Raw genomic sequence first — 24,453 nt, 5'->3', positions numbered from 1 at the left:
GGTGACTGATCTGAGCATCCAGCCATAAGTCCTCTGCATCGCCACTCTCAACTTGGTCCTGTACACTTCTAGTGCTGAAGCCTAGAAACTCTGCACTCTCCTGGTCTCGCCTTCTACTCTCTGTAAGCTTGGTCTCAGTTTTTAAAAACACTGCTGTCTATTTGATTGCACATCCAGCTTAGCTCCACCTGGAATCTGATGTTGCTCAACTACTGCTGGCCATCCCTTCAGCTACCCTGGGTTCTGCCTCCTGGCACAGAGACTTCCTGTGTTTATCTCACTCTCTCTTTACCTCACTCTGCCCCTGAGGACAGCTGTTGATCAAACTTCTGATCTCCTGTCCTAAAATCGGCTCCATTTGGACCTGTTTTTAGGAAGAGCCTTGGGGAGTTTGGAATGTCACTATACAAATGCAAGTAGTTATACAATTCAGTGCAGCACAGGGACAGGCCCTTCAGCGCACCAAGCCTGCACCAATTCCTAATCTTTATTTAGATGGCTATCTATTCCTCTGTTCGTCTGTCAAACTACACCTGAAATGTTGCTAACATGCTTGCTTCCACCACCTCCACTGACAGTGTGTCCAGGCACCCACCACCCTCTGGGTGAAATATTTATCCCACATTTCTTCCCTCAACTTTCCCGCTCTCACATTGAACCTGTGCTCTCTTGTAGTTGGCTTTCCCACCCTGGGAAAAAGCATCTGACTATCCACCCTATCGAAGCTTCTCATAATTTTGTAGACCTCTATCAGATTGCCCCTCAGCCTCCTCTTTCCAGTGAAAACAGTCCAAGTTTGCCCAACCTCTCCGCATAAGTAAAACCCTCCAGACCAGGCAACATTCTGGTAAACCTTCTCTGCACCCTCTGCAAAGCATCCACATCCTTCTGGTAGTGTGGCATCCAGAACTGCACGCAATATTCCAAATGTGCTTTAACTAAAGTTTTGTACAGCTGTAACATAACTTGCCAACTTTTATATTTGCTGTCCCGGATGATGAAGAGTGCTGTATACCTTCCTGACCACCATATCCACCTGGGTTGTCATGTTCAGGGTTCTGTGAACCTGTACGCCCAGATCCCTCTGGATGTCAATGCTCCTAAGGGTTCTGCTGTCTATTGTATAATTCACACCCAAATTTGATCCTCCAAAATGCATCAGCTTGCAATTATCCATATTAAACACCATCTGCTATTTCTCTATCCAAATCTGCAATCTATCTATATCCCACGCTCTCCTTTGACAATCCCTCTCACTATCTGCAACTCCATCAGTTTGGTGATCTGCAAACACATCTGCAAACTTACTAATCAGTTGCTGCATGGAATCCCAATGAACCAAACCTTTTCCTCATTAGTCCCAATGGAACCAGCTGCTTCCTGTCATGAGAAATCGATTGACAAGAATGGTTCCAAGATCGAGAAACTTCCATGGTGGGGTAGATTGAAGAATTGGGACTGTTCTCCTTGGAGTGAACAAGGTTGAGAGGAGATTTGATCAAGCTTTTCAAAATCATGAACGGGCTGGATAGAGTAGTTAGGGTTTTTATTCAATTCTTAAAAATGCATTAATGGGATGAGCACGTTACTAGCCAAGCCATCCTGATTACCCAGAGGGCAAATGAGAGTCAACCGCATTGCTGTGGGTCTGGAGTCACATGTAGACTGGACCAGGTAAGGATGGCAGTTTCCTTCCCTAAAGGACATTGGTGAACCAGATGGGCTTTTTCTGACAATTGACAATGGATTTATGGTCGTCATTAGACTCCTAATTCCAGATTTTTATCAAATTCCAATTCCACCATCCATCATGACAGGACTCGATCCTGAGTCCTCAGAATTTTCCCTGGGTCCAGTGATAATCCCACTTAGCCATCACCTCCCCTGTAATGCTACAGTGAAGTTGTTCCCACTTGTGAAAGGCACAAGAATCAGATGGTACGCAGTTTAAAGTCATTGCAAAAGAAGGACGATGTGAGGGAACACCTGCTTACTCAGTGAGTGGTGAGGGTGTGGAATACACTGCCTGGAAATGTGAGGAAGGACAGGTTCAATGGAGGCAGTGAAGAGGAACATGGGCTGGTTATTTGGATAGAAACCGTGTGCAGGGATACAGGGGAAATGGAGGAGATTAGCGTGAGGTGATGATGCTCATTTGAAGAGCTGGTGCAGACACATGGACCAAATATCCTCATGCGCTGTAACACTTTGATGATTCTGTCAGTTGCTGTGGGTAGGAGTTTGAACTCTTCCTGCCTGGTGTCGTTGTGAAACTGGAGTTTGTTCCATTGTTTCAGGGTGGCTGTACTAGAGGAGATGAATCGTATGTCTCCCAATGCACTGGCGATTGTCTTTGCCCCATGCATTCTCCGTTCACCAGACAGCTCCGACCCACTAACCAGCATGAAAGACGTCTCTAAGACAACAATGTGAGTATAATCCCGTTCCTATGTGAAAATAACCTTGTACTGAGAGAGACAGAGAGAGAGAGAGAGAGAGAGAGAGAAGGGGGGAGACAGGACTAACAGTCCAGCTGTGTGTGTGCATCTGTGTGCCTGTCTGTGTGTGTGTCTGTCTGTGTGCCTGTCCGTGTGTGTGTGTGTGTGTGTGTATATGCCTGTCCGTGTGCCTGTGTGTGCGCGTGTGTATGTTTGTAGTGACTGTAGCTGGTTTGACTGAAAACCCCATTAAGGTTTCTTTTAACTTGTTAATTCTTTCTACAAAGAACATTAGTGAACTAGGTGAGTTTTTATTAATGGCGGTCAGATGATTGCCATTAACCAGCAGTTTCTTCCAGATTCCTATTGAATTCCGATTTCTCCATCTGCCACGGTCGGAATCAAACCCATGACCCTGAGGCATTAGCCTGGGATTCTCAATTCCTAACTCAGTAATATTGCCATTCAGCCATCACTTACCCTGATGTTACTTGTGTGTTGTTTTCTGCTGGTTTTCTCTCCCTGAATGAGGTAAGGGGCTCAGGGAGGGTTCTCCATGTGTCAGTTGAGAAGGTGAGTCTCAGGTGTGGGGTCACACCCTGTCAGACTAAATCTCATCCATATTCCGGTTCCCCTCACCCTCTCCACAATCTAGCAGGCGATGAGCAAGAGCAGGAACCCCAAGTCAGGACAACTCTGACCAGACCAGCTGACAGCCAGAGGACGAGAACGCACAGAAAGAGGTCATTCTGTTCCAGCTCTTTAAAGAACTGTACAACGTTTCATTCACCTGCCATTTCTCTGTCTTTATTGAAAACTGTTCTCCTCATCCCCCCCCTGGTGTTTCATTAATGATTTATAAATGTGTATTCCCTCTGGTTCCTGACACTCCCACCACTGGACAGACAATGTCCTAATGATTTGGAACATCTTGATTAATTTTCCCTTTGACATTTTGTGTTCAAGTGCAGTACTTCCCAAATCTTTTCCCACTGTTACTCTGTTTTAACACTTGAAAATTGTCACAATCCCTCAGTGAAAACAGAGTGGCAATGGGATGGGGTGGGGGGTGCCTGACGGTCTCCCTGCCTCAGGGTGTGACGGTCTCCCTGCCTCAGGGTGTGACGGTCTCCCTGGCTCTGTGCCTGACGGTCTCCCTGGCTCTGTGCCTGACGGTCTCCCTGCCTCAGGGTGTGACGGTCTCCCTGCCTCTGTGCCTGACGGTCTCCCTGCCTCCGTGCCTGACGGTCTCCCTGGCTCCGTGCCTGACGGTCTCCCTGCCTCTGGGCCTGACGGTCTCCCTGCCTCTGTGCCTGACGGTCTCCCTGCCTCCGTGCCTGACGGTCTCCCTGGCTCCGTGCCTGACGGTCTCCCTGGCTCTGTGCCTGACGGTCTCCCTGGCTCTGTGCCTGACGGTCTCTCCATTTTACCGGCAGGTGTGTTGAGCTCCTGATTACTGAGCAGATGCGGAAATACAAAATCAAAATGGACGGGATTGCTCAACTGGAGACGGAGGAGCAAATCGCAGTCCGACGCCTCTCGCTCCTACGTGTAAGTCAGCAAAATCATCTTTGCCAGGCAATGGAATAAAGGAGGCCATTCAGCCCCTTTGAATCTGTTGTATTGGATACATATTATACTCTACAGCTGAGACAGCAAGTCCTGACTGCTAAATTGACCACCTGGTGCCAGGATTAAGGACATCTCAGAACTACTTGGAGTGGGAGTGGGAATGAGAGTGGGATAGGGAGGTAAGAATCCTGATCCTGTTGTCGTGTTGCAGCTGGTGACAGTGACATGAATAGGACTAAGAATGAGGTTTTGCTGAGGGATTATGAGCAGCCTAGGTCTAAACTAAAAAGCAGAACCATAATAATCATCTCTGGATTACTGCCTGAGCCACAAGCACAAAGTCTTTGAATGTGTGGCTCAAGGATTGATGCAGGAGAAACGTTTCAGTTCATGGGGCACCTGCACCAGTGCTGGGGATAGTGGGAGCTGTAGTTCATGGGGCACCTGCACCAGTGCTGGGGATAGTGGGAGCTGTAACCTTGGAACAGTTTTCACGTGGATCTTGCCAGGCCCAATGTTCTGTGAGTGGTATCATTAGGACATTAGATATGACTTTAAACTAAATAATGGAGAGAAGGGTTAACATGAGGTAAGATCTGGATAAGTTAGAGAAAGGAAAAGACAATAGAGCAAGGTAGTGACATGAGAAGAAACAATATAACAAGCTGTTAATAAGTTAATACTGTACCACATTAAAGATTACTGCTCAAGATAAGAACCCATGGCGTTGCGGTTAGTGTATTAGCATGATCTAGGAATAGTTAACCAACAGGAAACAGAGTCAAGCTGGGAAACGTCAATGAGGGATCTCAACCATTTATCTCCTGTATTAAAGACCCAGGACTGAATGTATTACAGCCACATTTGCTGAGTGTACAAAGATACATAAGAAAACAAATTGTGAAAAAGATACACTAGTCTACAAAGGAAAATAGTTTAGGATAAATCAGTGGGCAAATAGAGCAGATAGAGTACAACGTGGAAAATGTGAGGATGTCCAGTTTGTCAGTAAGAATGGAGATGCAGAATACTGTCGAAAGAGTGTGATACTGTGGTACTCTGGGATCTGGGTATCCATGACCACAAAGTAAACAGACAAGTACAGCATATAATTAGGAAGGCAGGTGGAATGTTGGCTTTTCTTGGCAAGAGGAATGGAGTATAAAAGAGGGATATACTCACTTGGAAGTTCCTTTCAGCTTATTCTGGGATGAAGAGGGTTTGCCTTAGGAGGTACAGTTGACCAGGTTGAACCCAAACTCAGTTGAGTTGAGGAAAATAAGAGGGGATTGTATTGAAGCTAAGAATGAGGAGGGCTGTCAGAATGTGGCAATGTTTCCAGAACCAGGGACATCATTTTAAAACAAGGGTGTCCCATTTAAGATCTTTCTGAGGGTAATTAGTTTGAGGAATTCTTTTTCCTACGGAACTGGCTGAGCCATTGCTTATGTTCAAGTCCAGTGTTGGACAGATTTATGATAAACAAAGGAAGAGTTGAAGGTTATCAGGGCACACCAAGGAAGTGGAGTCAAGCTCACGATCAAATCAGCTGTCATCTTATTGAAGGATGGAGCAGATTGGAGGGGCCTGCTGCTACTTTGTATGGGCTTCCTTACGCCTTGATGAACAGGAACCAGTGAAATTCTTTGCATCAGTATCTCTGACAGAGAGGGGTATAGTGATCAATTGTTTTTCTTTGAGTTGGAGGAGTTTTTCTCTTGGTTGATCATCCCAGTTTGGTTGACTATGCCTGGTAGGTTGAGTCAGGATTTAGTGTTGGGCTTTTAGTCAGAATAACAGTTGAACAGAGGATCAACTAACCTGGAGCTTGAGGAGTCTTGGTGACCAGTTGGGAAGGGGGTGAGTGTTCTGTCGGGAAGGCTTTCCCTTAGCTCTGACTCATTGAGTAATCTGTAGCCTTGACATTTCTGTGCCTGATTATCGGTTTGTGACTATGATCTGCCTGGGATTGAGTTTGGTGCTTTGTGTCTCTCTTTCACTGTCTGGCTCTCGCTCTTCAGCTTTGGCCTCTTGAAGTTGGGTTCTCTGCTCCGTTCGATGGGGTACTGGTACGTACTGGGCTAGTTTGGTTGACCCACTGCATGTTGTGTTTTCATTTCCTTGTTAACACATGTAACTCACTGAGCTCCCACATTCCCCTCCATCACTAGCAGTTGCCTGTTTACATTGCATGTGCTGATGTGTTGGTCTTGCATGCCAATTCACAAGATACAATCCTGAACCCTGCCCTTCACATCATCCCTTCATCCACATGCTCCACATTTACTTCATGGTCACCTCCTTCACGTGGTCTCAACGTTGCTTTGGCAACATCTGCCCCTCCAGACTGCCAGTAGACAGATCAAGGGGCATTAATTGGTGCAAGTGTTCCCAATCTCAGCCATCGACATGGTGGGGCTGGAGGCTGGAGGAATACACACATTAACTCAAGAAGGTTTTTGGCAAATTTCAATTAGTCAGTACCAGGGTTACAGACCTGATGGAGCCAGCACTGAGCTTGTTCCACTGTGACCCTTCAACATACCGAGGCCAACCCACCCTCCTCCCATCTTCTCATTCACCCAACCCTGCCAGGGGCTGGCCCCCATCAGGGGAAGAGAAAACACAGCTTGTAGCTGGCATTACTGATGTTGGGAACTATAAATCATCAGTTCTCCAACTGAACTCTCTTTCTCTCTTTCCCCCCCCCACACCTAATGCTTTTCGGAAGCCTCTGTTTGTGATTCAGTTTTACAGAGTTACTTCTCCCACTGTCCAAGCCCCCAGCCCCACTGCAAACCCAGAGTCTGTCCAAATGCACAGGGGAGGGGTGTCACTGGGTCAGGATGGACTTGTATTCTGCTACCCCAGCTCCCCACAAACTGCCTGGTTCCAGATGGACCTTGCACCTCAACAGGGCTCAGTAACACTGAGCATCATCTTCTCTACCTCTTTTTAGAGCAAAGGACCCCTGAGTCCAAAACCCACTGAGGAGAATCCCACAAAGTTGGGAAGCTTAGATGAGGAAGAGCCTTCAGACACTGACATGGAACATGAAGAGGAGATTCTGATGGAGCGAATCCAGTCGATAAAGGAGGAGAGGTGAGTCAAGCGTGAACCGTTGAACTATGTGACTCTCGCTGGGGCACAGGACATGCATGTACACACCCACACCAGCTCCCCCTCTCAGTGAGGTATGTGTGCTCCAATAACCCTCTCTCTGGTCTCACCTACAGGGATCAGTTGACACTTGAGCTCCCAGAGTTGGAACAGAGAGGTTCTGATGAGGAAAACCTGGACTCTGAGGCTTCCCTCAGTATGGAGAGTCTGCTCGATGATCGGCCGGGGCAAGGGGAGGCCGGAGGTCAGTAAGAAAAGTAGGTCGCAACCTTGTCTACTTCTGAATTTGAGGTTTTTGCACCTTCTGTAGCTGTGGATGCTCGGATTGATGACATGATACTGCATGCTGCTGTGTCTGTGAAGGGAGTCTGCCGCACAGCTCTTGTAAGATGAACCGTTGGGTGTAAATGAGTAACTCTCTGTCTCCCTCCAGATACGGCTGTGTTCCAGTTCACAGGAAGACTCCGAGCTCCACCTCAGTCTGTGCCCATGCTGCAGCCCGTTCCTGCCAAGCCTGAGCATGGTCCTCCCCTGGGTAACCGTCCCTCCCTGCTAGTCCGTCCCTCTGTTGCCCAGCGGCGTGCGTTTTCCATGCTGGCCAGCATCAGGTTACCTCGACGTAATGCCGCATTGCCCACACGTAACATCAAGCTGCCCCCGGGCATGGTGAGCACCGTGTGCCATGTCCCTGTGGACTCTGGGCAGCCGCAGCAGCTGGTCAGTGTGCGACGGCGCGAGCAGCCTTCCAGGCGATTGGACAACATTCACTCCGTCTACATTGTCACGCAAGAGGGCCTCTCGCTCCAGACGTTGGCTCAGACTGATGACACAAATCCCATTCCAGCAAAGGTCCAGCGCAGGTTTTCCGATCCACTGTCAGACCTTGCTCATGGGGACAATGCCTCCAGCCTGTAACATTCCCATTATCTCCAGGCGGCGGACTGGACATTTCCTGGATTTATAAGCACATCTCCCACTTAACCTCCCACTCAGTGCTCTGATAAAGAGCCAAGAGTGAGTGAGCAACGAGACTGTAACTGGGAGTTTGAGCGAGAATGAGTGAGTGCCTGGGCTGTGTGTGTATGAACGAGTGTCCGAGGGAGAGAATGTCCGCTCAGGCTGGGAGTTAGCTTGACTCGGAAAGTTGCGTACGATTATTTTACAGTAAAGCCCTCAGCTGAATGGGGAACTATCCGACATATATGACTCTGGGAAGAAGGAGAATCCTACCTTGTGAGGTGTGAAGGAGTTCCTGTCCTCTTCCCTGTGTAACCATTTCCCCAACAATTAAATACTTTTTTTATATATAAATAAACATCCGTTTGTGTTTGTCACATGTGTTAGACTGAGTGAAAGTTTACAGCCTTCAATAGTGCAGGCTACTATCTGTCATTTCAATGGGGTCGGTTTAATTAGGTTAAGTGCTGCCCTAAACAACTTATGTTGTTCTCGCACTTTAATTGTCCACCCAACTTTTATTTATCATATTTAAAAGTAGTGTAAGGTGAACAAAACCATGGTTAAGGAGGTAAATGTAAAGACAAAAGAAGCTGAAGTCCAGGAGGGGAAGGCCATATCTGACTGTGTGTCACTACACAGTCCCCTTAATCAAACTGAAGTCAATGGGCATCAGATGCTTCACTGGTTAAAGTCATATACCTGGCCCTGAGGAAGGTGGTTGTGGTTGTCAGAGGTCAGTCTGCAAGAGTCCCTCAATATAGATTTTTTTTCACAAATTGGTCAGAGATGTTATGGAACACCACCTGGCTCAGAGGTAGGAACATTACCACAAGGGCCTTTCCCTTAGGCATTGACTTGACAAGTTAACCGCCTGATCATTTATAGCAACACCATGAGTTGAAGCAAAACTGTTATTCAAAGGAGCTCACAGGAAGGTGGCACTTTTACAATTAAACAAAGCTTTTGAGTCACTCTACTGACAGGTTAATGTTTACAGATGGATGAGCCAGTAAATGGTCAAAATTCTCTCAAGTCAGGCTTGGGCGACAGGCAAATGAATGTATGTTCAGGCCAGAGCCACAGCCCTCCACAGAGGAACCCTTTGCCTTTGAGCAAGCCCCACAAGACCTCACATCGCCCACAGTGAATTTGTGCAAAGGTTAACCATTCAAGACAGTCACAAAATGGAGTAAAATAGCCTGCATCTAACAGCTGGAAGTCTGCTACACATTGCCTCACAGCAATTAAGAAAACAGTTTTAAAATGTCCATCAGAATCACCCTCTGAAGCGGTTTCCCAAAGATTTCAGTCAGAGCAGCGTTAAACAGTGTGATGCTGATCCACTGTCTACAAAGTGGATCTTACTCTGGTAAAATATAAATACACTGAAGCTACTAACCAGAGAGACACAATTCAATAAAAACATTTTATTATAATTATATAAACATTTTTAGATAAATGTCACTTGGTAGGAAGCTCCATGCTCCCCTCCAAGAAATAAATTAATGTCAAATCAAAACAGATCTATCTATCTATCAAAACAAATCTGCAGTCTGTCACGGGTTCCAAGTTAATAAATTTCAATGGAATGAAAGAATTGGGTTGGCTCAATTCCTCTAACTTTATTTACAATACCTGAAGTAATAGAAGGTCCAGAATGCTCTGAATTGGAAAAGAGAACATATTAGAGAAATTCTGCAATTGTTTGTGGCTTGTCCCTTTAAGAGTGTTACTCTGACTATTAAGTATCAGGTTCTTGCAGCGATGATGACTGACATAGCCACACCTCCGACAGCAACCACAGTTGCTCCAAACAGCCACTTCCAAGGAATCCTCTGGAAAAGCCAAGATGAGGATACCAGTTAGAGTTAACCATTACAAAGTCATTACCCTTCCTCACGGTCAGATATATCCCTTTTCCAAACCAGAACAAGGGAGCTACAATCAAAAGGATCTCATGAGGAGCAATTTGGTTACAATGCATTGTGTGTAAAAAAAAACTGACTAGACAGGAAAGACCTGCCTGATGGAATGGTCCACAACATATACTAACAAATAATGTTAACATTCTAAACATAGACTGGGACTGTTGTAGTGTTAAGGACTTGGATAGACAGGAATTTAAATGTGAAGAAAAATATTCTGATTCAATATGCAGATGTACCTACTCGAGAAGATGTAAAACAGGACATACTCAGGAAACAAGGCAGGGCAGGTGACTCAGGTGCCTGTGGGGGAGCACTTTGGGAACATGGTTCTATTAGTTTTGAAACTAGGTGATGGACAAGGATAGACGAGATCGAAAAGTTAAAATTTTAAATTGGTTTAAGTCTAACTATGACAGTATTAGGCAAGTTGATTGGATGATGTTCGCAGGTAAAGGGACGGATGGAAAATGGGAAGCCTTCAAAAATGAGAGTCCAGAGACAGTATATTCCTGTGGAGGATGAAAGGAAAGGCTGGTAGCTGTAGGGAATGCTGGACGACTAAAGACATTGCGGGTTTGGTCGAGAAAAAGAAGGAAGCATATGTCAGGTCTTCATTTCTGTTTTCACTGATGGTACTAAAAATATTGTCCAAAAAAAAAATACAAAGCAACCAAGGGACTTGAGGAACTAAAATAAATTAGTATTAATAAAGAGGTAGTACTTGATACCTTGGCACTGACCCTCTGAACAGCATCCCACACAAACTCTCCCCCTACCCTATTGCTGTGGCTAATCCACCTTGCCTGCACATCCCTAGACACTATAGGCAATTTAGCACGGCCAATCCACCCTAACCACATCTTTGGACTGAGAAGGGCAACTGGAGCACCTGGAGGAAACCCACGCAGATAGGGAGAACGTGCAAACTCCAGACAGACATAGTCTCCCAACAGTGGAATTGAACCCAGGTTCCCACTGCTTAGAGACAGCAGTGCTCACCACTAAAAAGAAAATCATTTTTGCCAAATACTTGGGAGTTTGTGGCAGATTAGTAGCAGGAGTAGGTCACACAGTCCTTCCAACTGGATCCACCATACGATCGTGGCTGAACTTTCTGCGTTTTGAATTATACATTGGCATCTATGTTTTATAACATCTTGATTCCTGTGCCTAAGAATTTATACCGCTACTTTCAAAATATTCATCTCCCACCCAATACAGAGAATGCAAAGGCACACACAACCCACAGAGAAAAAGATTTTCCTCACCTCTGTTGTAAAGGAGTGACCCCTAATTTTTTTAAAACAGTGCCCAGCTACACAGTACTGGATTGACCCACAAGAGAAACACCATTCCCATCCACCTTGTCAAGATCATTCACGTCACCCCTCTCTCTAAACTCCAGTGGAAAAAAGCCCAATCTGCCCAACCTTTCCTCTCAGTCCAGGTATTCATTCAGTAAACCTCCTCTGGACCATGTCCAATGCATTTACATATTTCCTTAAAGGAGACCAAAATTGTGCATAATATTTCACACCTCACCAACACACCATAAAACCAAGGAATGCTTTCTTTCATGTTCAATTCCTCTTGTAATACAGGATAGCATTCCATTAGCCACCTTAATCAGTTGCTGTAGTTGCATACTAACATTTTGTGACTCATGGACTCAAACACAGACATCCCTCAATTCTTCATGTAAGCAATACTCTGTTTTTTACTCTTCCTGCCAAAGTGAATATCGTCACATTTTCTCACATTGAGCAAAAGCTTGTCAGATGGTGTACACTCACTCTATATCTATATCTATCCACAACTTCCTTACACCCTCTTCATAACCTCCTTTCAAACCTACATTGGCATCATCTGAAAATTTAGCATCAAAGCCTTTGCTTCCCCTCAAAGACATTAACATAAATTGCAAACAGTGAAGTCCCCAGTCCAAACCCCGACATTACTCCTGCGACACTCATCATACCCTGCCAGTTTTACTTATACATCGGAGGCATTTCCTAGCAGCCAGCTATTCTTCTAACCAAGCCAATGTGCTTCTCTCTGCACCATCATCTCCTAACGTGCACAATAACCACAAAAATTTTACCATGTCAAATACACTCTGGAAATCCAACTACAGTATATCTTTAGGTTCCCCTTTAACCAAGCTTCTTCTTCAAAACACTCCAATAAATTGGTTAAACATGATTTCCCTTTGATGGTGCCATGCTGACTCCTCCTAATGACCTTGGATTTGTCTAAGCGCGCAGTTATAATCTCAGTAATGATCAATTCTACCACCTTCCCCACAACAGATGTCAAATTAACTAGCTAAGAGTTTCTGATTTGCTGCCTCCCTCCCTTCTTGAATAAATATATTTGCTTCTTGTCAATCTGAGGAAACATTGCCAGAATTAGTGAATTTTGAAATGACGGCACAGTGGCTCACTGGTTAGTACTGCTGCCTCATCGCGCCAGGGACCTGGGTTCGATTCCAGCCTCGGGCGACTGTCTGAATGGAGTTTGCACATTCTCCCAGTGTCTGCGTGGGTTTCCTCTGGGTACTCTGGTTCCCTCCCACAATCCACAGATATGTAGGTTAGGTGCATTAGTTAAAGGTGATAATAGGGTAGTGGAATGGATCAGGGAGGGTTGGTATGGACCTGTTTGCACACTGTAGGAATTCTAATTTTAGACTCATTAACCAACACTTTTAAGACTGCTCCAATCAGAAGTGAGCCGTTTCCATGGAGATATAATCTGGGCCGAGTGTGAAGGGGAAACAGGAGTAATGAATGTTTCTAACTCACATACCCAGGATGATGGTGATGGTGGGCAGCGGGGTGGCAATGCTATGTCTCCGAGCATCTTGCGATACATGGCCTGCTCAGTGGTCCGCTGCTCTGACTGCTTCCTCACGACCTGGGAGAGTTCAGCTTGAATCGCCTGCAGAGCAGCAGCAACAGCAACTATTAGAGAGCACAAAAAGTCCAAACCAAGACGCTCAGCAACAATGATCACAGGGTTTTCAGAAAATTGCACTTTGTCTGTCCAGATCATAGAGTTCAGTCAAGGCACTGACAATCCAAGAGGACAGAGAGTTTGCCCACAATGCAGATTTCCAATAGAAATTTAATAACGTTTCCTGTTAGGTGCATTGGCGTAGGGTCACCTTAGATTAACACAAACTAAACAAGGGCTGTTGTTTTTATAGCAAACACACGAGTAATCCTGACTACGAGAAAACTATTAGTTTCTAACCTGCATTACAATTCGAATTCCAAACCTCAGTTGAATTAGGAAGAGGCAGCTTGGTCAATACAACATAATATATCAACAGGTATTTACAAAGCACAAAAAGAAATAACAGAACAAAGACATCTGTTTTAAAGAACATCTTGACAGAGAGAGAGAGAGAGAGGCTGATGGTGGAGACATGAAAATGGGGGTGTTCAGGTCAAAATTAGAGGAACACAGATTTTGGAGCCACCAGGGCTGGAGGTGGTGACAGAGATAGGGAGAGTTGTAGGGGCTAGAGGAGTTAGAGATAGAGAAGGAACAAGACCTTGAAGGGATTTTTAAAATTGATGTGAAAGGAGGTGATTTACTGGATTGATACCTGGAATGAGTGGGTTGTCTCCTGAGGAACTCGGCTTGTTTCCACTGGAGTTTGGAAGAGTGGGAGGTGACCTGAAGGTTTAAGACTCTGAATGACCTTAACAGGATGGACGTAGACAGGATATTTCCTCTTGTGTGTCACTGCAGAACCAGGGGGCACCGCTTTAAAATTAGGGGCCTTTTGAGGACAGAGGTGAGGAGATTTGTCTACAGAACAAATAACAAAAACAGACTGGAAGTGGTGAGGATGACATGAACAGTCTACAGTGGGATGTAGACAGGTTAAGTGACTGGACAACAACTTGTCAGAAAGAATATAATGTGGGGAATTAAGGTTATACACTTTGGCAGGAAAAATAAAGGAGCTGAACTTTATTTAAATGGAGAAAAGACTGCAGAAAAGTCTTCATACACAAACCACAAAAAGCTAGCATCCAAGTTTAGTGGGTAATAGGGATGGCAAAAAGAATATTAGTTTGTTTTTTGAAAGAAAATGAAGTACAGGGGATCTGACGGGGAATATGTGGAAAGGTGTTTTCTCATTGTCAGAGAGTCTAGGAGCGGAGGACATATTAACAGAATAAGAAGACAGAGGTGAGGAAAAACTTGTTTTGTTTCAGAGGGTAGTCAATATGGGGCATTCTTTACCACAGAGAGCTGTCCAAGATTGGTCATTAAGTACATTCCAGGCTGAGACAGATTTCTAAAATCAGTCAGTGAATCAAGTGGAGTCGAGGGTAATCAGATCAGCCATGACCTCACTGAATGTGGAGCAGACCCGACGGGCTGAATGGCCTAATTCGGCTCCTTCATCTCACGGTCTTGTCAATATTTAGGCGAAAATTTTCCTCATTCCATATGAGATGTGATCAGCTATTAGATAGTTTGGAGAGAGTAGAGGATTTGTGAGAGCTGGTGTTGATGATGAAGGAGAGTTGGTTGTTAACAATGTTAATGTGAAAAGTGAGTGGGCTTTCAGGTAACATAGCGAGGGTGGGCCCGATCCATGCTGGTGTGTTCAGCGTCCTCCTGCACCTTCCACATTGGTGGAACGGAACCTCAAAATACCCGGCAGGTGAAGAACCTCCAGAAAAGCAAGTCCTTCACTTCTCAACACATACAAGTGCTGAAGCTACAAACTGGAGGGCAAGCTCGACAACAATTCACCCATAGGCAGTGTTGGAAAAAAGAAAGATTAAAGAGGTTGAAATAGACCCAGGAGATTTCAGTACATACATAATCAGTCAACATTTATTCAAACAAAGGAGAGTGTATGGTGCTGGAAAAGCACAGCAGGTCAGGCAGCATCCAAGGAACAGGAAAATCGAGGTTTCGGGCATAAGCCCTTCTTCAGCCATTCCTGAAGAAGGGCTTATGCCCGAAACGTCGATTCTCCTGTTCCTTGGAACTGGGATAAGTGGGGAGGGGGGGAGCGGAGATGAGGAAACTGATTAAATCCACATTAATGCCATGAGGTTAGAGGGTCCCGAGGCGGAGCATGAGGCGTTCTTCCTCCAGGCATCAGCTGGTGAGGGAATGGCGATGGAGGTGGCCCAGGATCTGCATGTTCTTCGCAAAGTGGGAGAGGGAGTTGAAGTGTTCGGCCAAGGGGCCGTGGGGTTGATTGGTGCAGATGTCCCAGAGATGTTCCCTAAAGCTCTCTGTGAGTAGGCGTCCTGTTTCCCCAATGTAGAGGAGACTGCATCAGGAGCAACGGACACAGTAAATGACATTGGTGGATGTGCAGGTGAAACTGGGATGGATGTGGAAGGCTCCTTTCGGGCCTTGGTTGGAGGTGAGGGAGAAGGTGTGGGCGCAGGTTTCGGGCCTTGGTTGGAGGTGAGGGAGGAGGTGTGGGCGCAGGTTTTGCAATTCCTGCGGTGGCAGGGGAAGGTGCCTCACTTTCTCCCAATTTATTCAACAGATGGCAGATGGAGTTTAATTTGGATAAATGCAAGATGCTGCATTTTGGAACAGCCAATCAGGCAGGACTTATACACTTAATAGCAAGGTCCTGGGGTGTATCGCTGAACGAAGAGACATTGGAGTACAGGTTCATAGTTCCTTGAAAGTGGAGTTGCAGTAGCCAGGATAGTGAAGATGGTGTTTGACATAGAATCACAGAGATGTACAGCACGGAAACACTCCCTGGGAGGTCCAACCCGTCCATGCCAACCAGATATCCCAACCCAATCTAGTCCCACCTGCCAGCACCCGGCCCATATCCCTCCAAACCCTTCCTATTCATATACCCATCCAAATGCCTCTTAAAATGTTGTCATTGTACCAGCCTCCACCGCTTCCTCTGGCAGCTCATTCCATACATGCACCACCCACCAGCCTCCACCGCTTCCTCTGGCAGCTCATTCCATACATGCACCACCCTCAGTGTGAAAAAGTTGCCCTTCAGGTCCCTTTTATATCTTTCCCCTCTCACCCTAAACCTATGCCCTCTAGTTCTGGACTCCCCCACCCCAGGGAAAAGACTTTGTCTATTTACCCTATCCATGCTCCTCAGAACTTTGTAAACCTCTTAAAAGTCACCCCACAGCCTCAGACGCTCCAGGGAAAACAGCCCCAGCCTGTTCAGCCTCTCCCTATAGCTATATGCTTGCCTGTATTGGTCAGTGCATTGAGTACAGGGGTTGGGAGGTCATGTTGCGGCTGTACAAGACATTGTTAGGCTGCTTTTAGAATATGTTCTAGGAGAAAGTGAGGACTGCAGATGCTGGAGATCAGAGCTGAAAATGTGTTGCTGGAAAAGCACAGCAGGTCAGGCAGCATCCAAGGAGCAGGAGAATTGACATTTCGGGCATGAGCCCTTCTTCAGGAAGAAGGGCTTATGCCCGAAACGTCGATTCTCCTGCTCCTTGGATGCTGCCTGACCTGTTGCGCTTTTCCAGCAACACATTTTCAGCTCTGCTTTTGGAACATTGTGCACAATTCTGGTCTGCCTGCTACAGGAAGGATGTTGTGAAACTTGAAAAAGTTCAGATAAGATCTACATGGATGTCGCCAGGATTGGAGGGTTTTGAGCTATAGGGAGAGGCTGAACAGGCTGGGGCTGTTTTCCCTGGAGCATCGAAGGCTGAGGGGTGACCTTATAGAGGTTTATAAAATCATGACAGATGTGGATAGGATAAATAGACAAAGTCTTTTCCCTGGGGTCAGGGAGTCCAGAACTAGAGGGCATAGGTTTATGTTCAGATGGGAACGATTTAAAAGGAACCTAAGAGGTAACTTTTTCATGCAGAGGGTGGTACGTGTATGGAATGAGCTGCTACAGGCTGGTACAATTACAACATTTAAAAGACATGAGGATGGGTAGATGAATAGGAAAGGTTTAAAGGGATATGAGCCAAAAGGTGGCAAATGGGACTAGGTTAGGTTAGGATATCTGGTTGGCATGGACACGTTGGACCGAAGAGTCTGTTTCCATGCTGTACATCTCTAGGACTCTATAATATGGGGACAGACGCAGTTCAAGGCACATTCTGCGGATGTCCACAGCAAGTTGCAGGCCGATATCCCACTCACACACAAATAGATCCAATACTGGGAGGACAAGACTGTTGTTCACACAGGAAATAACCTTTGCCAGATCTGCCTGAAAGCCCATGCTACCTCTCAGTGACAAAACACAACAGCGATCACAGCTACCAACACCCTGCACAAATGGGCCCGCTCACCTTATTTGATGGTTCAAGCTGTGCAGCTTTCCGGAGGACGGGAATGGCCTCTGTGTATTCACCCTGCAAGGCCAGGACCTAGGAACAGAACACTGGCTGGTGAAAGGGTGTCAAGTGTACAGCCTCTGCCCATTCTGCTAAACAAACCAGCTGTTGTAGGAGACTATTGTGCAGGCCACACATACAGACAGGAACAGCAAATGTGGATTGTAAGACAGAACCATGATGCCTTTCCCGGATAAGCAATTCTTTATCACATAACTACCTGCTGGTACAATGTGCTTAAGATAGGCTGAGATCAAAGTAAAATACAGTCCTTGGTTCCAATCACACAAGACAAACAAAGCCTGTGCTCACCCAATATAGCAGCAAAGGTTTCGGTCCTGTTTAGAGTGATCAATATGATTGAACATCGCTTTCAAATTTAATGTAAAAAAATCCTATCAGAAATTAGGGTCTTAAATCTAAATAAGTAAAGTAGTGAAGGTATAAAAACCAAACTGGCTACAGTGGATTGGAACCCATGTTAAACAACATGACAAAAGACAGAAGAACATTGGAAGAACAAATACGTAGCTTACAACAAGAATAATTTACTTTAATGGATAGAGGAAAAAGTGAGGTCTGCAGATGCTGGAGATCAGAGATGGAAATGTGTTGCTGGAAAAGCGCAGCAGGTCAGGCAGCATCTAGGGAACAGGAGAATCGACGTTTCGGGCATTAGCCCTTCTTCAGGAATTAATGGACAGAGGTCCAACAAGGAAAGTTTACCAACTGTGGATAACAGAAGTAATCCAGGGTAGTGTCCAATCAAAGGGATTGGTGTAAAAAGCAGATGGAGTTGAATTTGGATAAATGGGATGTATTGCTTTTTGGTAAAACAAACAAGGGCAAGACTTATACAATTAGAAGTAGGGCCTTGGGTAGTGTTGTAGTCCAGAGACACCCAGGGGTTCAGGTATATAATTCTTTGAAGTTTTTTCACATATCGACAGGGTGGTTAAGAAGGCATTTAACAGGCTTGCCTTCATTGCTTAGACCTTTGAGTATCGGAGTTGGGAACATTGTGTTGAGGTTGTACACGACATTGGTGAGGCCACTTTTGGAATACTGTATTCAGTTCTGGTCTCCCTGTTATAGGAAGGATATTAAACCAGAGAGGGTTCAGATGAGATTCACCAGAATGTTGTTAGAAACGGAGGGTTTGGGATATAAAAACAGACTGGAAAAACTGGGATATTTTTCACTGGAGCATTGAATGTTGAGGGGTGGCATTGATAAGGTGAATGACAAGGGTCTTTTCCCTAGATTGGGGGGACTTCAAAACTAGGGGGCATATTTTTTAAGGTGAGAGGAGAAAGATTTAAAAGGACATGTGGGGCTTTTTTTTTAAACAGGGTGGTTCTTTGTGTGATGAACTTCCAGAGAAACTGGTGGATGCAGGTAGAGTTACAATATGTGAAATACATTTGGATAAGTCCATGAATAGGAAAGCTCTGGAGGGATATGGACCAAGCACAGGGAAATGGGACTACTTTAGTTTGGGATAATGGTCGGCATGGACTGGTTGGACTGAAGGGTCTGTTTCCGTGCCGTATGATTCATTGGCTTTTCTGTTGTGCACTCACCAGAAGTACAATTCAGAGACATCACTGAAGAAGCGCTATTGTATCAAAATTAGATTTTGTGAGAAATTGGACCTACCTTTCCTTTCCTGAAGAGGGCCTTGACGTTGTTCGGTTGGTGCTGAAGGGCTGCATTCGAGGATTTCAGAGCTGCCTCAAAGTGTTCAAGCTTTAGCTGGGCAGCTGCCAGATTATTCAAACATTTCACCTTCACGTTCATCAACTCCTCCTCTTCCCCCTCCAGAAAGTCAACTGCAAAGTTACATCAAGGTTCAAACAATGAGAGAGAGAGAGTGACCAAGAGAACGTGTGAGGAAGAGAGTAAAGGAGTGAGAGGGAGCAAGATAGTGTCCACTGGTAACAGCAGGGAAACAATATTGAGACAATTGGAAAAAGCCAGCCAAATGACAGATCTGAGAGCTGGGAGCAAGCTGCTCGAATATTGCTGCCTTTTATATGTGTGAAAATCTGTGTGTCATAACAGAACAATAGCATGTACTGACTATTCACAGGCTCCAAGGATGTGACTCACAGCATCCCAGAAGGTTCAATGTTGTGAACTCAAACAATAATGATTTAAATAACATAACTGAGATTTATATATCTAGGTTTGTCAAAGACAGGGACAGAAAGCAAACAGTACAGTTGTTGATTTAAGATTATAAAAGCCATCGAATAATAGATTAAACGAGTGTGGGAAACAGAGGGAAGCGGGAGCATTTCAATGCAGAAAAGCACCAGATCATACATTTAGGAGCAATAAGTGAACCATGTGTAGGTTAGACGGGTTATGGGAAATGCAGGGTTACAGGGACAGGGTATGGGGCTGGGTCTGCGTCTGGGTGGGATGCTCTTCAAACAGTCAGTGTGGACTTGTTGGGCCAAATGGCCCGTTTCCACAGTATGGGATTCTATTCACCCCAGCATTACCTAAAACAGTGAAAGGTTAGAAATGCTCAAGATCTGGAATACAGTCAGCTCAGCTATAACACGGTAGTTCCATTCTCATGCAACCCCATGTTATATGAAAATCGCAGAATAGCAGCATCGTTTAAAGTAGCGGGGCCAGAACCGTGTTATAACTAATACATGCTTTAAAACTTCAAACTTTCGAAAGTGTCCTTAATTCATCTATTGTGTTATAGCAAATTTGTGTTAACAAAACATGCATGATAGCAGAATTTCCTGTACAGTTACTTACAGAAGGATCTTAAATGAATTGTAAACAAGTCAGAGAAGGTTTACCAGACTAATACCTGGAATGAGCAGCTTGCCTGACGAGGAAAGGCTAGACAAGGTTGAGCCTGTATCCTCTGGATTTGAAAGGAGTCAGAGGGGATTGAACTGAAACAGACAAGATCCTGAGGGGACTTGACTAGAATTGATATTAAAGAATGTAGAGTTGATATTAAAATCAGATCAGCCACAATCTTATTGAATGACACAGCAGGATCAGAGGGGCGAATGACCTACTTCTATTCCTTATTTGTCGGTTTGTACTTTATTACAAGATTCAGGAAGCCCTTTATACCAATCATTAAAACGAAGCAGCTCAGACACAGGAAATATCCAAAGGTTAATGGAACGTGTGGCTTGACAACTGGTGGCCCAGAATATAGAGGGAGGAAGAAGCTGCAGCTGTTCAAACAAGACCATATCTGGAATAATTGGGTATACTCCAGGCGCCGTGGTACTGTCCCCAACCTCAGGGTTAAAAAGATCTAGGTTCAAATCCCACTTGCTCCAGACACAAGTCAAAACATCAGCAGGGTGGCTCAGTGGTTAGCACTGCTGTCTCACAGCACCAGGGACCCAGGATCGATTCCTGCCTCTGTGTGGAGTTTGCACATTCTCTCCGTGTCTGCGTGGGTTTCCTGTGTGCTCTGGTTTCCTCCCACAGTCCAAAAGATGTGCAGGCCAGGTGAATTGGCCATGCTAAATTGTCCATAGTGTTAGGTGCATTAATCAGAGGTAAATATAGGGTAAGGAAATGGGTCTGGGTGGGTTACTCTTCGGATGGTCAGTGTGGATTTGTTGGGCCGAAGGGCCAGTTTCCATACTGGAGGGAATCCAATCTAAATCGGAGCAGGCTGGTTAAAAATACCGGTAACTCACAATGAGATGAGCCAGATTTACCGGAATGCCACACGCCAAAACATGAACAAAATTCAAATTCCCTGGAACATTTAGGCTTTGTAGGTGATCCAAAAGAGGATTTTGAAAATAATGGTTTGGTTTATAGAGAGACAGATGCCTCTCCACTGACAGGGCAGGACAGGCAAGCAGCCTTTTAGGAGCGGGATTGTGACAAAGGGCCAGGTCAATTCATCACTTTATATCATACACTGACAGGAATACCAAGCTATAGACAGCCAGAAAGAAGCTCAATGAATGGTTGAACAAACTAAAGAGATTGAATGGCCTCATCCTGCATTCCCTTTTCTCATATTAAGTATGATCTTTCAGTTTAGTTCCATTCAAACAACTCCTGCAGCAGTGCTGTGCTAAATTTACCTTTGGAGCTGGAGTTGACAATATTGAGAGCAATATCGTAGGAGCTGATTGCAAAGACATATTCACTGCGCAAGAAATACACGTTTCCTCGCTCTCGTTTCTTATTAGCCAGCAGCAGTCTCTCCTTCCCTGACAACAACTCCAAGTCTGGGCTGTCACGCACAGACAGAAGCTGAACCTCCAAATGGACAGTGGCATTTGAGGGCACACTGGGCTCGGAGCTGAGAGATAAGAGACAGCATTAATGACAACTTTCACTGCACCAACCAGTTCCACATATGTTACATAGCACAGAATATTTATCTTAAAAAAATAGATGATGCCCTGGGGACACAGCATCAATACAGGCTCCCATGGGATCTCAGTACAATCCTGTTCAAAACAACAGGCTGAAATTCTGCTAACTGCAAAACTCCAAAATCCAAGAGGCTCATCACACAAAAAAAAATGCATGGACAAAAGCCCAATACAAGTCAGCCAAAAATCAACAGAAATCAGAGAGAGATGACAGAGCACCTCAGCATTTTACAAGGAGCTTTATTTTTTGAGAAACTGCAACACTGCGATGGCTGGGAATTGAACTCGGGTCAACTGCTTTGAAAGCAGCTATGTTCACGACTATATCACCACCACCCAGCGAGGACAAGGAGCGTTACTCTGTATCTAACTCCATGCGTCCTTGTCCTGGGAGTGTTTGATGGGCAGTGTAGAGTGAGCTTTACTCTGTAACTAACCCCGTACTGTCCTTGTCCTGGGAGTGTTTAATGGGGATACTGTAGAGGAAGCTTTACTCTATCTAACTCTATACTGTCCATGTCCTGGGAGTGTTTGATAGGGACAGTGTTCAGAGGACTTCACTTTCAGTTTAAAAAAGAAGAAAGAGCTTTACACTGTATCTAAGCTTGTACTGTCCACGTCCTAGGAATCTTAATGAAATGTGGACCCCAGATAAAGTTAATACTCGTGCTGAGGGACCGATGTGAAGAAGCAGCCTGATGATGACTGTAGTAAGGATTCAAATTTGCTGATTCAGATGTGTGGGGTTTCTAAGGAGATCTTTGCACCCACCTGCCCAGACTGCCGTAAGCATACTTTGCATCCGAGATAATTAACGCAACTTCGTCCTGATCCATCAGCTGAACACAGAGATCTAATGCCTGGATTAAAAAGGGAAAGGGAGAGAGAGAGAGAGAGAGAGAGAGAGATCCTGAAACATTGCTCTCACACAACCTGCCTCTGCAAAGACAAAGGAACCAGAAATCTAAACAGAAAGTGCTGTACTAACTTTGTAGCAGGAAAAGGGGAAATAGCAGAGTGGCTGAGGGGGAGAGAGGTGGGGAGAGGGAGAGGAGGGACAGAACGGAAGGGATGGGGAACATGGAGTCAAAAACGCATCTTTTTTGCAAGTTCAGAACAAGGGTCACATCCATCACTTTCTTGTTTTGATTTCAGATTTCCAGTCAGCAGTGGTTTGCTTTTATTAAAAGGAACCAACAGCCCGACCCAAAACCAACCTGGATAACGTCACCGTCCCCCACGGTGAAACACCGATTGGGATCTTCCTCCACCTCTGTCCCATCCTCCAATGCCATCTTCAGCCTCACAGTTACATTCTGACCTTTCTGTGGCCTTGGCTCCTGACTCTGGCCAGCTACCAGAACCTTCTTCTTCAGCAGCCCATTCCCTGGGGGAGTGAACAGGAAATTAAGCCCCAAGAACTGGCTAAGAGAGGATTCTGTAATACTACTGGCGCTCATATTTCTGGGTTTCGCTGGCTGGGCCAGCATTTATTTTCCAGGCCTAATTGCCCTGAGGATAGTTAAGAGCCTAAAACAACACTGTGATCAGGATCACACGTGGACCAGACCAGGAAAGGACAGTAGATTTCCTTCCCTAAAGGACATTAGAGAAAGAAAGCGAGAGTGATCTAATATCAACCATTGGCATGACCAGCCACTGGATAACAGCTTAGCATCATGACTGAAACAATACTTCAAACAGTATGGCACTCCCTCAGCACTGACCCACCCACCCCCAACACATTGCTCTCCCTCAGCACTGACCCTCCAACAGTGCGGCACTCTCTCAGTATTAAAGAAACATCTAACTTGAGAGTGAAATGTGACAGGTTACAGTGAGAGAGACAGCTGAGCCATACCCAGGACCTGAAGCCACTCGTCATCTGGTTCCTGTGGACTGTCCTCATTTCCTGCCCTGCTTCTAGCCTCTTCGTTCATCTCCTTGATGCTGGTATTGGAATTTTCCTCAGCTGCATTCTGGACCTCAGTAAGTCCCAAGTCTTCCAAAGAGGGGAGTTCACTTGTGTCCTCCTCATCTGTGTCATCGTTGCTCATCTCAACATCCTCCCCACTGTCAAGGAGAGAGGCTTTCGTGTAGATTGGGATCTTCCCTGAAGTGTGAGCGACATCGTGCTTACTCCCTGTAGTCACTGCATCTCCAGCTGCCCCCTCAGAACCCTGGGCGACCTCCTCCATTTGAGCTCAGAAACTGGGGGGGGGGGGGGGAGAAATAAATAAATAAACAAACAAACTGTCAAAGAATTCAGCACCAAGAAGTTCACACTGTCCCCATTACTGGGAAAGTAATGGAGTGTTCACATTTGAAGTTGCAGTCCAGCTCCTCAATGGGACAGCCACTAAGGAGAGGATCAAGGTAAATGGCGATGCCCCCCACAGTTGAACAGCATCCTAGACTTGCTAATTAATATTTGGTGATTTGAGAGATGGCTATTAGAACCCCAACAAATATTATCCCTTTCGGAAGAGAAGGAACAGTCAGAGAGAGTCTGCTCCCTGAAGGCGCAGCTGATCGACTACAGTAGGCAGCTGAGATCAGTGCGGCAGCAGCAAAGGCCCCAGACACGATTAACCCCGGGGTCAGAAAGGGAGTTAAACAGACTCTGTGCAGGAGGGGAGCCCCCCCGACCCGGCCCCTCTCCCCCCCAGACCCGGCTCACTCTCCCCCCCCAGACCCG

At 45.6% G+C, this 24,453-nt stretch overlaps 2 protein-coding genes across 6 annotated transcripts in view; one reads left to right on the top strand and one right to left on the bottom strand.

Moving 5' to 3' along the window:
* The window catches only part of LOC122565491 (unconventional myosin-IXb-like), a 33,158-nt gene extending 24,713 nt beyond the window's left edge, over nt 1-8,445 (top strand). The window contains exons 13-18 of one of the 3 annotated variants that reach the window (XM_043721515.1): nt 2,298-2,429; nt 3,875-3,989; nt 6,032-6,079; nt 6,970-7,112; nt 7,247-7,374; nt 7,564-8,445. In XM_043721515.1, coding sequence (XP_043577450.1) covers nt 2,298-2,429; nt 3,875-3,989; nt 6,032-6,079; nt 6,970-7,112; nt 7,247-7,374; nt 7,564-8,045 — 1,048 coding nt within the window. In that variant the 3' untranslated portion in view covers nt 8,046-8,445. Of the gene's footprint in view, nt 1-2,297; nt 2,430-3,874; nt 3,990-6,031; nt 6,080-6,969; nt 7,113-7,246; nt 7,388-7,563 lie in introns of all 3 variants that reach the window. The other 2 variants (XM_043721518.1, XM_043721516.1) reach the window with 2 other exon arrangements.
* Nucleotides 8,446-9,502: 1,057 nt separating this feature from the next.
* Nucleotides 9,503-24,360, bottom strand: fkbp8 (FKBP prolyl isomerase 8). Of its 3 annotated transcripts, none has more exons than XR_006316190.1 (8): nt 23,617-24,360; nt 22,973-23,142; nt 22,527-22,615; nt 21,459-21,679; nt 19,024-19,196; nt 17,320-17,397; nt 12,827-12,981; nt 9,503-9,925 (listed from the first exon to the last, which is right to left on the bottom strand). XR_006316190.1 is itself a non-coding variant. In XM_043721519.1 (8 exons), exons 1-8 carry the CDS (start codon nt 23,951-23,953, stop codon nt 9,839-9,841), a joined length of 1,287 nt encoding a protein of 428 aa, XP_043577454.1. In that variant the 5' UTR covers nt 23,954-24,354; the 3' UTR covers nt 9,503-9,838. The 3 variants fall into 3 exon arrangements, 2 of the variants coding, with proteins under 2 accessions (XP_043577454.1, XP_043577455.1); XM_043721519.1 differs by having other exon boundaries at nt 12,827-12,958; nt 23,617-24,354; XM_043721520.1 differs by lacking the exon at nt 17,320-17,397 and having other exon boundaries at nt 12,827-12,958; nt 23,617-24,358.
* Nucleotides 24,361-24,453: the final 93 nt, after the last annotated feature.

This window comes from Chiloscyllium plagiosum, chromosome 31 (assembly GCF_004010195.1).
Source record: "Chiloscyllium plagiosum isolate BGI_BamShark_2017 chromosome 31, ASM401019v2, whole genome shotgun sequence".
Taxonomy (NCBI): Eukaryota; Metazoa; Chordata; class Chondrichthyes; order Orectolobiformes; family Hemiscylliidae; genus Chiloscyllium; species Chiloscyllium plagiosum.
This window is presented reverse-complemented; position numbering and strand designations above follow the sequence as displayed.